The following is a 14,444-nucleotide window of genomic DNA, read 5'->3' on the forward strand; positions in this document are numbered from 1 at the left end:
TGAGGTTGGTCTAACTCCAAAGCTCAGAGAGTTCCTGCTGCAACACTCCCTCTCTCGAGACAATTAGGAATGTTTTTTTATTTCAACCAGGAAATTCAAGTCAGCTCAAGTCCAAAAGTATTTACTGAAAAGCCACAAGAAGCTACAAGAGAAATACAAGGAACTGCTGCTCCTCTCGAGGAGTTTTCAGTATCAGTGTCATTGAGCAGGTCAGACTTTTATATAGCATCACTAAAGAATAGCAGGAGGCAATCTGAGTTTGGGCCAAAATGAACATTTCTAGAGGTAGAACTTTGTGAACTGAATGCCTTTTGTGTGTGTCTGTTTCACATGCGCTTTCACTGTCAATCCTATAATAAAAACCAAAAAAAAAAAAAAGAAAGTGGAATGAAGCCTTGAAGTTCATGGCTTCAACCAGCCACACGTACTAAGAAATATTAATTATCTAGCCTTGGGGTGGCCTGTGAGTTGCTTCCAGCCAAGCACTCTGTTATCTTCTTTCTGGCTCTTTGCAAGAACTCCACATTCCCCCTCTCCCTCCGTATGGCCGTGTACTCGTAAGCCTTGAGCTTGCTGTAGTAATCAGAGAATTTGTTATAGAGGATGGATATGGGCATTCCATTGAGGATGATTCCAAAAGCAATGCAGAGGAAGGCAAAAAGCCTGCCCAGGTGGGTCTCTGGGTACATGTCTCCATAGCCCACAGTGGAGATGCTCACCTGTGAGGGAAGGAAAGTAGAATGGAATTGTTAGCATCGAGAGGGAGAAGTAGGGAAAGAGATAACTAGGAGGAAGGTGCCTTCCATCTCCCTGAAGGTGCACGTGGGTCATATAACAGCTCCCCGTGGAGCCAGTTTTCGAAGGTACCAGGAATTTTGCGTGCAAGACTTAAGTCATGGAAAGAATACAAGCTTTGGAGCTGAAAGGCTTGGGTTTAAATCCTGACCATCACTTATAAAACTTTCTTACATACAGAGGAGGTAATGCCTACTTTAAAGGGTTGTTGTGACGGGCACAGAAGAGAATGTGCATGAAGCTCCTGGTGTAGAATAGGCTCAATGAATGTAGGTCTCTGCCTCCCTTCATCTGGGGCCAAATTTAGAACAGGGTCCCTGGGTTTGCCTACATGATACATGCACTAGAAAGAGCTTGGGCTCAGAACCAGTCAGACCTGGGTTCAAGTCCTCACTGACTCTTCCCAGCTGAGTGACCTTGGGCAAAACTTTCAGAATTTCTAAGCCTTGGTCCTTGCATCTAAAACAGGAAGATAGAAGGTATGGTACAGATAAGCAACAGAATAGTACTCAACCATAGAAAGGAATGAAATTGAGTGATTTGTAGTGATGTAGATGAACCTAGAGCCTATTATACAGACTGAAGTAAGTCAGAAAGAAAAACAAATATTATGTATTAACACATATATGTGGAATCTAGAAAAATGGTACAGCAGAAATAAAGACAGAGACATAGAGAACAAACATATGGACACCAAGGGGGGAAGGGAGGAGGTGGGAGGAATTGGGATTGACATATATACATGACTATGTATAAGATGGATAACTAACGAAAACCTACTATGCAGCACAGGGAACTCTCCTCAGCGCTCTGTGGTGACCTAGAAGGGTGGGATGGGGGGCTGCGTGAGGGACACTCAGGAGGGAGGGAATATATGTAACTTATGGCTGATTCACGTGGTTGTACAACAGAAACCAACACAAGATTAGAAAGCAATTATACTCCAATTAAATACACTAAAAAAATAAAACAGGAGGATCATAACTAACTCTCAGGGTTCTCAGGAAGGCTACATAAGAAAATGATTATATGTATATGTATGGCTGAGTCCCTTCACCGTTCACCTGAAACTACCACAACATTGCTAATTGACTGCACCCCAACAGGGGCTTCCCTGGTAGCTCAGATGGTAAAGAATCGGCCTTCAGTGTGGGAGACCCAGGTTCCGTCTCTGGGTCAGGAAGATCCCTGGAGAAGGGCATGGCTACCCACTCCAGTTTTCTTGCCTGGAGAATGCCATGGACAGAGGAGCCTGGCGGGCTACAGTCCATGGGGTTGCAAAGAGTTGGGCGTGACTGAGCGACTAACACTTTAACTTATACCCTAATACAAAATAAAAAGTTTAAAGTTCAGGGAAAAAAAGATTATAAAGTGCTTCACACTATCAGGCACACAAAAGACATTAAAAATCAGCCTCCTCTTTTGTCCTCCTCTCATCCTTAAAAGAGGGGCAACTCTCATACTTCTCATACAGCATATTAAAAAGAAAAGACATTATTTCATCAACCAAGGTCCGTCTAGTCAAGGCTATGGTTTTTCCAGTAGTCATGTATGGATATGAGAGTTGGACTATAAAGAAAGCTAAGCGCCAAAGAATTGATGCTTTTGAATTGTGGTGTTGGAGAAGACTCTTGAGAGTCCCTTGGACTGCAAGGAGATCCAGCCAGTCCATAGGAAATCAGTCCTGAATACTCATTGGAAGAACTGATATTGAAGCTGAAACTCCAATACTTTGGCCACCTGATGTGAAGAACTGACTCATTTGAAAAGACCCTGATACTGGGAAAGATTGAGGGCAGGAGAAGGGGATGACAGAGGATGAGATGGTTGGATGGCATCATCAACTCAATGGACATCGGTTTGGGTGAACTCTGGGAGTTGGTGATGGACAGGGAGGCCTGGAGTGCTGCGGTTCATGGGGTCGCAAAGAGTTGGACTTGACTGAGCGACTGAATTGAACTCATACTTCTCAGAGCTGTTAGGTAGTTTGAATGAGATATTTTATCTTTAAGGTGCTTTAATTGCCAATGTCTGGAGAAACACACTCGTTATTCTGCGAAGGGACTTTTGTAAGACATCACCGACCACAAATATGTTCACCCTGCATGAAATCCTTCCCATCACACTTGTCACTGCTTTAAATTCCACTAATTAGAGATTTATTTAGGTTAACAAGCTTCTGTTTTAAAATGCAGATACCCATGGGACTAGTTATCAGTCAATGTAGCCAGAGAAAGCCCATGAAAATCTCTTGGGGCCTGTTTTTTATGCCTCATATACTAAGACTCCCGTTAGTCCCCAGACTCTTGGCAGAATTACTAGACGTCTTTTAGGCAGGGCTGTTGATTACAGTTGAAAAGACTGTGCATTGCACAACTCCAGGGGGCAATGTCGGCTTCATCGATTTGTGTTGTTGCACAATTTTCCAGCGTACGGTTGGTTATAAATGTACAGATCTGATCACCCTGTGGGTCTGTACAGAGACAGCCTCTAGTTTAGAAATGTAAACATTTTTGTTTTAATGACGTAAGGGTCAGTTTGAACTTAAAGTGTGATTGATGAGTTAGAATGAAATGGACAAATGGGCCAGCTGGGCAAATCTGGTGTCCCTGATAAGAACCAGAGCTTCATGCAGCCCATCAAAATGGGAGGTTGCAACTCCTCTTGGGACAGGTGACACACCACCTCTCACGACTCCATCTCCAGAGAGAGACCTGCGGAGGCTATGTGTACTGGGGGGGGGAGGGGTGCTCCTCCCCCAGTGGAAAAAATTCAAGCCTGCATCTGAGAGAGCCAGAAGGGTGTAGACTAGGTTAGGAAGCAGCTGTGGCCCTAGGCCACAGCTGTGGGATTGGGGTAAGTGGCCTGAATTCTCTCTACCTGTTTCTACTTTTGAAATGTGGAGAGAGAATCATAGTGTATACCTCTGAGGGTTGTTATGGGAATTAAAGGAGTGGCTGCTGCTGCTGCTGCTAAGTCGCTTCAGTTGTGTCTGACTCTTTGTGACCCCGTGGACTGTAGCCAGCCACGCTGCTCTGTCCATGGAATTTTCCAGGCAAGAATACTGGAGTGGGTTGTCATTCCTTTCTCCAAGGGATCTTCCCCACTCAGGGATTGAACCCGCATCTCTTACATCTCCTGCACTGGCAGACAAGTTCTTTACCACTAGCGCCACCTGAAGGAGTGTCTGGCGCTGGTGTATAAGGGATAATGTTAGTTGTGCTCATTAGTCCAACAGACTGGGGAAGAGACTCATGATGAATGCTGTTGGGGGAGACTGGATGGGCCACCATGTCTCTGGTGGAGAATCTCCTTTTCCTACCTTCTGGACTAAAGGGTGATGACAGACAGTGATAACATAAGATCATGGGCTAATCTTAAAAAAGAAAAGAACAGTTTGCATTGTGTGTGTATGTGTGTGTATTTCTTGTCATTGGCCACGCAGAAAGTAAAAGAACCGGAATAGTTAGGGAGTTTGGGATGGATATGTACACACTGCTATACTTAAAGTGGATAACCAGCAAGGACCTATAGTACAGCACATGGCACTCTGCTCCATGTTATGTGGCGGCCTGGAGGGGCCGGGAGAATGGATATATGTATATGTGGCAGCCTGGAGGGGAGGGGAGAATGGATACATGTATATGTGGCGGCCTGGAGTGGAGGGGAGAATGGATACATGTATATGTGGCGGCCTGGAGGGGAGGGGAGAATGGATACATGTATATGTGGCGGCCTGGAGGGGACGGGAGAATGGATACATGTATACATGTGGCGGCCTGGAGTGGAGGGGAGAATGGATACATGTATATGTGGCAGCCTGGAGGGGGCGGGGGAGAATGGATACATGTATATGTGGCAGCCTGAAGGGGAGGGGAGAATGGATACATGTATATGTAGCAGCCTGGAGGGGACGGGGAGAATGGATACATGTATATGTGGCAGGCTGAAGGGGAGGGGAGAATGGATACATGTATACCTGTGGCTGAGGCCTTCTGCTGTCCACCTGAAACTCTCACAACATTGTTACAAGCCAATATAAAATAAAAAGTAAAAAAAAAAAAAAGAAAGAAACTGCATCTGCTCTCTATCCCGGTGTGTGAACAACTTCCATATGTCACTAACCCCATTGCTCACACCTCTTTGTGAGTGTTTAGTCGGTCCACTTAGCTAGAGTCTGGATAAAAGGGTGAGTGATAGGAAGGGGTAGTTCAGATCAGGAAGCACCCATGAAAGGCCAAAGCAGAGGCTTTGGTCTAAACCAGCCCCTCAAGGATCCAGGACTGGGAGGGAATGGGTTGGAAACATGAGGACACACAGAAAGGAAAATAACAAAGTGCCTAATTTAAACCTTTGCTCAGTCCCCACACTGGCTTTGATTCTCTCCCAACTCCAACTTCTTTCTTTTTAAATTTTTCTTGGCTGAACTTTGAGTGAAAAGTCAGAAGCAAAGAGAATTGGCTGAAGAAAGATTCAATATTTGATGTGCATAATATGGTCTAAATATTTTTGTATGTCTTGGATCTCTATTTTTAGACAAGAGATCTCTTCTGCTAGGAGACTGTATGACTGATTCTGAAGAGTTCGTTCAAAATGCAGAGCTAATTTATGCACTGCCTGTTTGGGGGATAATCTGGCTTAACTGGTGATCTGGTTCTTGCTTCTTGGCTCCAGAGGAACCCAGGATTCCTTGGCTTATGGAAACTTCTTCTCCACATTCCACAGGCCAAGCCATTTCTCCCTGAGAGAGCATTAAAAATGGAAGGTCCCAGAATGACTCCAGTGACCTCACAGAGCGAGTTCTCACGTTAGCAGGACTTGGGTTTGGACATGTGATTGAAATTTCCACCATCCATCTTAATATCCTGAAAAAATTGGCTGGCTCAGCCACTCTACCATTTTTTGAAAACTTACATATTTTTCCTAGCTCTTGGGTTCCCAAAGCCAGAATGTAGCCTTTCCCTACAAATCCTGACCCGCTCAATGTTACAAGGAGGACAAGCATCTGATTTGTCTCTGAAACTTTAGAATAACTATACTTGAATTTCTCCTTCAGCAAGGAATGGTTAGTTCCTTCATAGTGACCTCATCATAAATTACATCTTGTACTCAGTTGCTCAGTCATGGCTGACTCTTTGTGACCCCATGGACTATAGCCCACCAGGCTCCTCTGTCTATGGAATTTTCCAGGCAAGATTACTGGAGTGGATTGCTGTTTCCTACTCCAAGATTATGTCTTGGCACCTAGTGATCCCTACAGCCAGGAATAATGGTTTCAAGGAATAAAACTGATTTCCCAAAGAATTAATTCTTCTTAATTCCCAAAGAATTTGAGGTACTAAAGACTAACATCTTCCAGCTCAGATTATTGCATACTTCATGTTGTCTTTTAATGAATTTAGCTTCAAAGACTATACTTAGCCTACCCATGCGGCTGTGGCTACTACAAATATTTTAGGAATTCCTTCTTGGGATTATAATCTATACAGAGAATTCAGTGGTATGACCTTGAAACAGGTGTTCTTATCCACCTTGAGAATTAACCTTAGGGCTGGTCTTAAACTCAAGGGTCTTGACTATTTAAAAACATTAAATCCAGCCTCATTAAGGGAAAGATTTAACCCCTTTGAAGTAGTGGACCCCTGAAGAAGTAAGTGGACATGTTGCAGATGTGACACGTGCTCAGTGGAACAATTCCTCGATGGAATTCAAAAAATGTTTTGACCAGTGGATGCCCTGTTAGAATGAGGTCATGGGTAATCTCCTTGAGAAGCACAGCCAGTCTGCTGTGTGTATGAAAGTTCTGAGAGGCACATGAATTGTACCATGAGGGGGAGGCTGTCCAGAAGTTAAGGCTAGTTTGGACTCTGTCCCTGGAAAGGCACACAAGAATGATGATACCTTCACATTCTCAGCTTGCTTGGCACTCTTCTCCCTGTCCTCTACAATTCTATCATGTACCGCTCAAGTTATATTGGCCAACAGGGAGAGCTTACAGAGCTAAAAGGGGACCACCTCAAAATCAGGAGTCCACCAGACCAAAAATCACAGAAGTGCCTAAGAACCTTTGCCCAGTTGATGGCTCCTGTGCTATTTCTGAAGGAGCCAGGAGAACTTTTAATGCCTTCTGTGCCAAACCTTTACTCCTTATTTCTGGGCCCCAAGCCCCATTCCCTTCTGTGCACTTTTCTGTAATTCAGCAACTGGAAGGATGCAAATCACATTTTCCAGGTTCCCTTGCCTGCTGTCTTGTGGTGAGGTTCTGCCAGTGAGAGACACTGTTGGGAGGCTAGAAGATGGAGTGAGGAAGTGAGGGTCTCCCTTGCTGCATCCAGTTTCTGTCATCATCCTTCACCAGTGACAGAGAGCCACAGCTCAGGCATCTTTCAGCACACCCAGCACCAGCCTCGTGGTGCCGTCTTGGGTGTCCTGTCATCAGCCACAGCCATAGCGGCTCCTTCTCTGTACTCCTAGGTTCCAGTAACTCTACCTTCTCCTATTTGCTCCCCTAATTCTGGGGCCAACACTGTTTCCTATACTTGCCAATCTTTAGGTTATCTCACTTTCCCCTTTTTGCTCTTCCAGCCTATGTCTCAATCTCCCTGTATCAAATGCCCTCTGTTTACAATACCCTGGTTTTGTTTTCTATTTTCCTGATTCACCTTTCAAATGGGCCTTCTCCAAGCCAGCAAGTGATAAAAATAAAATGAATCTCAGTGATCCTGTAAGAGCCACCTATTTGCAAGGAAATGATAACAGACTTGAGGAAAACAGAAACAAGAACAAAGTCTGTGGGCCACAATTATGTGACGCCTCAGTCAGAGATAAATTTTCTTTTTTAAGAGTTTTTGTTAGTTTTTAAAGACATGAGTTCATGATATAATTTCCTATCTGGTTTCTACAGCTTTAACTTGCTCTGCCAAGCTCAAAAGGAAACGGTCTGTTCAACCGTCCTGTTGTTCCTTTTCTCCTCAAAAACACAGCCACAACGAAGGCCGATGCTTACAGCTTGATCATAGAGCTAACTGTGCTTGTTAAGCTGTGCCATGCATTCCCCACACCCAGGCAACCCAGGGAGCCTCAACAGGGCTGGAGCTCCTCCGGGCCTGGGCCTGTTTATCTGCATGCTCAGAAGCTCTCCCAAGATCGAACAACTGACCCTCTTGTGCATCCTATAGGCTCTCTCTTTTCCCCAGGAGAGAAGGAATCAGTTCTGTTTTATTTTCCCCTGAATGAATCTGGAAGCAGAGATTATTGTTTCCATGTGATAAAGACTATCAACTAGTCAGATATGGTAGCTTCTATTTACTGTGGATAGCGTACGGGCTAGTACTCTACATATGTTTCCTATTACATTATGCTTACAAATAACCTACATGTGACAGATGAGCAGGGTCTCTCTTCTAATGCATGAGCATCTCCAGACATGAGTGTCCATGAGGGATTTGTTCTCCAGCTGTAGGAGAATTCACAATAATGAAAATTGCCCTGCTTCTCTTAAAAACCCTGGGTTGAATTACTGAGAAAGGTTGCAGGATCCTTGGCATAGAGACAGAGGAGATTATTAAAAACAAGTCAGATGCTGGGTTGTCTGAGAGCTCTAAAAACACATGGAAGGAGGGATTAGAGAACCCGTTCCTAATATGGGTGAATATACCACAAAGATTATAGCACTGCAGTGGGGCAAGGAAATATCAATACTATTTTTCTTTACCTCATCTTTATATTTTCAATGTGTGAGTATATGTTTTCTGAACTATATATTTGAGAAGTAATATCTTAATGCAGTAGGTTGATTATATTACAAGACTCTATTCTTTATGTCTTCCGTATCCAGGTTCTTTGCCATACAACTTTGTGGTGTTTTCCTATAGTGAGTGGGCTAATTTGCTCTGCCCTTTGACCCTGAGTTTGGTCTCGTGACTTACTTTGGCCAATGTGTTGAGCATGTGACAAGGACAAAAGCTTATGAGAGTCTGCATGACTGGGCTTGCACACTCTCTCTCTTGCCCTTTGCCACAGCCATGGATACATGCCACCTGGATGAGGAAAGACCTAGTCAGCCTCTTCATCCCAGATATCAGCCAGCTGACCATCAGACTGGGACATGAGTGGCTGACACCAGTCCAAATGACAAGAACCTTGTGGTTGAAACCAGCCCGAGTTGCTGACTTGCAAACTCATGAGCCAAAAAGATGCTTGACATTTTAAGTCACAGAATTTTGGAGTGGTTTGTAATGAATCATTATTACAGCAATAAGTAGCTTATAACTTATGAATAACTACACATTTATCACGTGTGTGCTCAAAATTTTTTAAATTATGAGATGTATGATCTCATAATCATACATTAGGATTCTACTTCTCAGATTCTCATGTCTGCTCAGTCATGCCTATTTAGATGAGCTTCTCCTCACCATTCAAGCTCTTTTTTTTTTTTTTTAAATATATGTACACACTGCTATATTTATGTATTTATTTATTTTTGGCTGTGCTGGATCTTTGTTGCTGTGCGAGGGCTTTCTCTAATTGCAGAGAGCGGGGGGCCTACTCTCTAGCTGCAGTGCATGGGCTTCTCACTGCGGTGACTTCTCTTGTGGGAGAGCACAGGCTCTAGGCTCATGGGCTTCAGTAGTTGCGGCACTCAGGCTCGGTAGCTGCACCTTGCTGATTCTAGGGCCTGTGGGCTCAGTAGTCACAGCTTGACCACCACTCAAGCTTTAATAAATGTCGTCTTTTCCAGGAAGGCTTCTCTGACTATTCCACTATTATATCAAAGGTAGATTATGCCACCCAGATCACTCTCTATCCTATAAAAACACGCTAACATCTGAAATGATTTATTATCTCTCGCCATTAGGATGCAAACTCCATGAGGGAAAGAATTTCACTCCCCCCGCCCCCCCACCGCCCGCCCTCCACCGCCAATCACTCAGTATCCCTAGAGTTTAGAATACTCCTTGGCAAACTATGTGCTCAGAAAAAAATCTTGCTCAGTGAATGAAAATGGGTTTTGGGGGGTTACATGAAGATCCTAATCTTATGCATCTTTTTACTTTGCATCTTCTTTTCTTTTTGCTTTATTGCAAATATGGGCCCTTAGTATACAATATACAATGTCATCAGAAATATATAGATGAAATGGGTTAATAATATGTTGGTCCTGAGGAATAGAGCAGTCCTCAAATCTTCAAGGAGAGTTGCTCCCATTGTTTTCATAGGTTAGTTCAGAAACAAATACAGGCAAATCAGTCTTTTCTCTAATTCATAATGATTTTTACTAGTATAACTAATTCTTAGAGAACAAAATGGATGAATACCATTGGTAAAGGTTAAGGTTGGTTAATGGTAGGTTGACATGAGCAAATTCTGGCCTATGAAAACCATGCCTTATAGAGATATCAAAAGAAAAATCACACTGGTAAAAGTAATAATTGGTAAACTTTGTTATAGATAGAAACTGAGTGATAATTCAATTTTTACTGTCAAATCTATAGAAAATACCAACTTTGAAATGATTTTAGTTAATATAAAAAGGGGGATAAGTTGAAAAATTTTAAGTATTAGACATCAAACAAATCAAGACATTAAAGGAGATTATTAGGCATTCACTTCAGGAAATTTTTTAAAGAGAAAAACTCATTAGCAACAGAATTCTCATCATAAATTTTATATTAATATACAAAAGATTAAAAATTATGCATTAAAAATACAATATCAAAGAGCCCACTAGGTCCAGTTTACATATGCTAGCCTTCTAAGATATTTGGCTGAATGAAAACTTGACTTTCTACAACTTGGCTTTATGCCATCAGCCTGTGGATTTTCTTTTTCCTCCTTGCTTCACTCATCTCTAACATCAATGTTGTTTGCCAATGCATGTGTTTGGCCAATGCATTGGCCAAAATTTATAAACAATTTTTTATAAATAAAAAAATAAATTTTTTAATCCAATAAATTGGATAAATCATGCTCCATTCGTTTCATCAGTACACATGGTTATCTACTATGGGGATGACCTTTCATCATTTGGAATATGATCAGAGGAGCAGCATTTGGCTCAAATGCTTATTTGGAAGAGCCAAACATCATTCTGTCACCAAGGAAAGCTCACAAATCTTGTTGTACACGTGAGTATACTGCTTTCCAGGGAAGTGAGACTCATTGAATTGTAGAGCTCTACACCCCTTCCTCTTGGAGATGAGAAAACTGAGGCCAGGGAGAAAGGGGACGAGCTTTCACAGTTAATGAAAGGGTCACACATTAGGTAAGGTCACAGTTAATTATTAGAAGATCTGTCACTGGAACCTAAACCTAAATTTTCCATCCTACTATGCTATACTATTAGTAGGAGCCCTGAATAGGTTCCCATCAGAACTTTACACCAGACTGTGGGTTATAACATCTCCAGTATTAATGTCAAAAGTATCTATTTTCTAACACAGCAAAAACTGGTTATATTTGCTTAATGTCTTTAAAGGCATTACAAACAAGCTAATTAAAAAATAAGGAAAGCATACGCCTAGTTCCTTCCTACGTGTGCATGTGGCATGTGTTTGTATGGTAAATCACTTTAGTCGTGTCCCACTCTCTGTGACCCTGTGAACTATAGCCCACCAGGTTCCTCTGTCCATTGAATTCTCCAGGCAAGAATACCGGAGTGTGTTGCCATGTCCTTCTCTAGGAGATCTTCCCGACCCAGGAATGGAACCTGCATCTCCTACGATCCCTACATTATAGGTGGATTATTTACCGCTGAGCCACCAAGAAAGTCCCTTCCTATGCACACATGTCAATTTATTCATTGACTTAAGACCCAATCAACATTTCCAGGAATTCAGGGATTTTCCCAAGGATTTAGTCTAGCACATGAGAAACAGATGTTTGAGTAAATGGCATAAATTATTATAAAAGGCAATCAACAAAGAAAAGGCAATCACCAAAGAAAATAATGACAAAAATAACTCATGCACTAACTTCAAATTAAGCAAAGAATGCTGAAAAACTCAAGCTTGAGAAGGGCAGTGCTGGGGAGTGGAAAGGGCATGGGTTTTGCAATTGGGCAGGCTTGCGTTTCAATCCTTACTTTGCTACATTTATCTGTGTGTCTACACTCAATTTCTCTGCACCTCAATTCCTCTAGCTGTAAAATGGGGCAATAATGCCACGTCCAGAAATAATTTTTGTGATACCAGAGCAAGTTTCAGTGTTAGATGCTCAGATTTAGCTAGAACCAGTGAAATTTCAGGGAGGGTTGACACTTTTCAGCCAAGTCTTGTTGCCTCCTCTGCAGACATCAAGTTTCCTTCAACACTTGAAGGAAATTTTTCCTTTTAAAAAATAGTGATCCTAGCCACTTCATATGGTTGTGATGCTGAAATAAGTTAAGCATTATATACCACTCAGGACAATAGGTATTCAATAAGTGACAGATAACACCAGTGATGATGATGAAGTTCCTCAGGCTTCATCAGTGAACAATCACTGTTCCTTAAAATCAGCCTGTCAGGGGTATTAAAACTAAATCTAGCTTCGGCGATTCCTAGGACCACGTGAGGACCACGTCAAGCTTCTTGGACTTCCTCTTTCTTACTGGACTGTCTTTCGAACCTTTTAACACCCAACCTATTTTGCTGCTGTTGCTTTGTATTTTCTGGTTGAGGACAGTGAGAACGAGAAAGCAATGGCCATTAAACAAGTCAGGGGAAAGTTGATGGAACAAAGCAAGGAGGGCGGCATCCCCCAGGAAGGAGAGCAGCAGCTTCTGCCAAGTTGGGGAAGCGGGAGGGAAAGCTCACGGGCTGTGGTACTCACCGCGGCCCACCACCAGGCGTGGGGGATGCTGGTGAAGTTAGTGCCCTGCACGTCGTGCTCCACGGAGTAGACGGCGGCGGCGAAGGTGAGGATGCCCATGGTGATGAAGAGCATCAGGCAGCCCACCTGCTGGTAGCACTGGCGCAGCGTGAAGCCAAAGGCGCGCAGACCTGTGGAGTGGCGCGCCAGCTTGAGGATGCGGAAGATGCGAAGGAGGCGCATGACGCGCAGTACCTGGCCCACCTTGCCCACGCGGCCCATCGTCTCCAGGTCGTGCTCCCGCGGCGAGCCCCTGCCGTGCAGCTGGTCCTCGCTGGTGAAGCACTCGAGCAGCAGCTGCAGGTAGAGCGGCAGGATGGCCACCAGATCCACCAGGTTGAGGGCGCTTCGCGCAAAGCGCCGCAGGTCGGGCGTGGAGGCCAGGCGCAGCAGGAACTCGAGCGTGAAGAAGGCCATGCACAGCATCTCCACGTGCTCCAGAAAGGGCCGCGGGTTGCCGCCCCCCTCGCCGCGCTCCGGCTGCTGCTGCATCTCTTCCACCGTGTTGAGTGCCAGCGCCACGACGGAGATGAGCACGAAGAGGCTGGAGGCCACCCCAATGGCCTTGGCGGCCACCGATGAGAAGGGCTTCTCCATGAGGTTCCAGAGGCGGCGCCGCTGCGCCCCGTAGAAGCGCATGTCCTCAAAGAGCTCCTCCGCCTCCTCGGCCTGCGCCTGGGCGCGCAGCTCGCGCTGGATCTTGAGTTGCTCGCTCAGGTCGTCGCGCCGCTCCTCGAAGCAGATGCGGCAGCAGCGCGGCGTGTACTTGAGACGCACGCCCCAGTAGCCCAGCTCCTCCAGGAAGCCCCGCGGGCACAGCTCGTCGCGCACCAGCAGAACCCCGGACGCGTAGAAGTTGTAGATGAGCTGGAAGACCTCGGGGTCGCGGTCGAAGAAGTATTCGTCCGTTTGCACCTCGTAATCGTCGCATAAGCCCAGCTGGCGGCTGCGGCTGGTGGACGTGGCCAGGCGGCCCAGGCGCGTCTTGGGGTAGCAGGCCAGCTCCGTGTAGTCCAGGTGGTAGCTGTGGCCGCCCACGTTCACGTTCAGCGTGGTGGACACGAGTGGAGTGTCGGCGCCGCCGCCTTCTGCTTGCTCAGTGGTGGTGGCCTCCCCTGGCTGGCGGTCCTCCTCCTCGGCCGGCTCGTCCTTCCACTGCTCCTCCTCTTCCCCATCCTCATCCTCCTCGATGTAGTAGTTATAGTTGCCCTCGGTCCATGGTGGGATGCTGGCCTGGGAACCCGAGCGGCCCCCCACGGAGCAGATGCTCCTGCGGTGGTGTTGACCGCCCGCCTCCTGGGCCGCGTCTTCACCCTCTGTCGTAGTCCAGGACCTATAGCCCCAGGACCGCCTCCTCTCTGTCTGTTTCAGCATAGCTGGAGGAATGGGAGCCCTGGCTTTGCCCTCCTGGCCGTGGTCGGGTCCCTAGCCTGCTCACTGCCCCTAGGAGTTGGCCACGTGCCCTGTACTGTCTCAGAGAGGCACGCCTGGACCAGCAGACCTGGGGTCCCCAGCATGGCCCTGAGAACTGGCCTTCCTCAGGCTCTGGACAGCCCAGCCCAGCCTGTCTGTTCTGAGCGCATATGCCCACAGCTGTTGACTGCTCTAATCTTGCTGGTAGGGAAGAAGCAAGTGTTAGGAGGGATTTAGAGACTCTTAGTTTCCACCCCACCTCCCTCCTCTCTGTGACGCAGGGGATGATTATGTGGCCTTAAATCTGTAGATAATCAGAAGGTGGCAGAGATGATTGCTAATAAAAGTGTCTGCCAACCCTGCCCTTAGGAAGCGAGCAGTGT

General features: G+C 45.4%; 1 protein-coding gene across 1 annotated transcript; it reads right to left on the minus strand.

Annotated features, from left to right (window-relative positions):
• Positions 1-437: 437 nt before the first annotated feature.
• On the minus strand, positions 438-14,022 carry KCNV2 (potassium voltage-gated channel modifier subfamily V member 2). The gene is made up of 2 exons (XM_043890560.1): positions 12,610-14,022; positions 438-719 (listed from the first exon to the last, which is right to left on the minus strand). Exons 1-2 carry the CDS (start codon positions 14,020-14,022, stop codon positions 438-440), a joined length of 1,695 nt encoding a protein of 564 aa, XP_043746495.1.
• Between the last annotated feature and the right edge of the window lie 422 nt (positions 14,023-14,444).

The sequence above is a fragment of the Cervus elaphus genome, chromosome 29 (genome assembly GCF_910594005.1).
Source record: "Cervus elaphus chromosome 29, mCerEla1.1, whole genome shotgun sequence".
Taxonomy (NCBI): domain Eukaryota; kingdom Metazoa; phylum Chordata; class Mammalia; order Artiodactyla; family Cervidae; genus Cervus; species Cervus elaphus.

Bases quoted from the DNA above. Each gene is read 5' to 3' on its own strand.
- KCNV2 (XM_043890560.1), bottom strand. From the start codon at position 14,022: ATGCTGAAACAGACAGAGAGGAGGCGGTCCTGGGGCTATAGGTCCTGG. The intron at 720-12,609 runs GTGAGTACCACA...CTTCCCTCACAG, and splicing joins ACGCCTGGTGGTGGGCCGCG to GTGAGCATCTCCACTGTGGG.